Below are 658 nucleotides of genomic sequence, written 5' to 3'. Positions count from 1 at the left end.
AGCCGCAGCAGCTGCGTCGGCGGCGACGGCCAGCTCGCCGACGGCCGCCGCCGACGCTGGCCGGCCCTCGGTCGATGCTGGGCTGGCCAACGGCCACGGCGTCCGCCGCTACGGCTCCCTGACGATGCTCGGCTCGCAGCCCAACGGCGCCGGCGCGGCTGGCAGCGCCAGCATCGGACGCTCGGCCACGACCGCCTCGACATCGAGCCGGATGCGCACGTTTGGCCACCGCGACCGGACAGTGTCGACAACGGCGGCGGGCGGCAAGCCGGCGACGCTGCCCTCTGCGCCCCATTTCGGTGGCGAGGCCGACCATGCCGATGCGTCGTCGTCGTCGGCAGCCAGCGAGCGCGAGGCGGCCAACCTGCGGCAGCAGACGTACCTGCTGGCCTCCATCTGGCTGACGAGCGCCGCCAGCTTCCGCCGTGCGGGCAAGCTCAAGGAGTGCCGCAGCGCCATCCAGGAGGCCGAGCGGCTGCAGCCCGGTCTGGCCGACGTGTGGGTGCAGCTGGCCCTCTACTTTGTCGCTGCCGGCCAGCCGCGCCTGGCCACTGACTCGCTCTACAAGGCCCTCGCCTGCACCGGCGACGACGTGGCCGCCTCGGTGCACCTGGCGCGCCTCTTCCTCGCCAACCCCGAGATCAAGCCGCGCAGCGCC

The 658-nt window shown here is 73.9% G+C and overlaps 1 protein-coding gene across 1 annotated transcript in view; it reads left to right on the top strand.

Moving 5' to 3' along the window:
• Positions 1–658, top strand: part of PFL1_02645 (uncharacterized protein) — a gene marked incomplete at both ends in the record, with an annotated part of 4247 nt that overhangs the window by 3299 nt on the left and 290 nt on the right. Inside the window, one exon of the mRNA XM_007880159.1 lies at positions 34–658. This exon is cut by the window's right edge and continues 96 nt beyond it. Coding sequence (XP_007878350.1) covers positions 34–658 — 625 coding nt within the window. The remainder of the gene's footprint in view (positions 1–33) is intronic.

The sequence above is a fragment of the Pseudozyma flocculosa genome, assembly GCF_000417875.1.
Source record: "Pseudozyma flocculosa PF-1 unplaced genomic scaffold scaffold00007, whole genome shotgun sequence".
Lineage (NCBI taxonomy): Eukaryota > Fungi > Basidiomycota > Ustilaginomycetes > Ustilaginales > Ustilaginaceae > Pseudozyma > Pseudozyma flocculosa.
The sequence above is the reverse complement of the archived record's forward strand: the minus strand, read 5'-3'. Positions and strand labels throughout refer to the sequence as shown.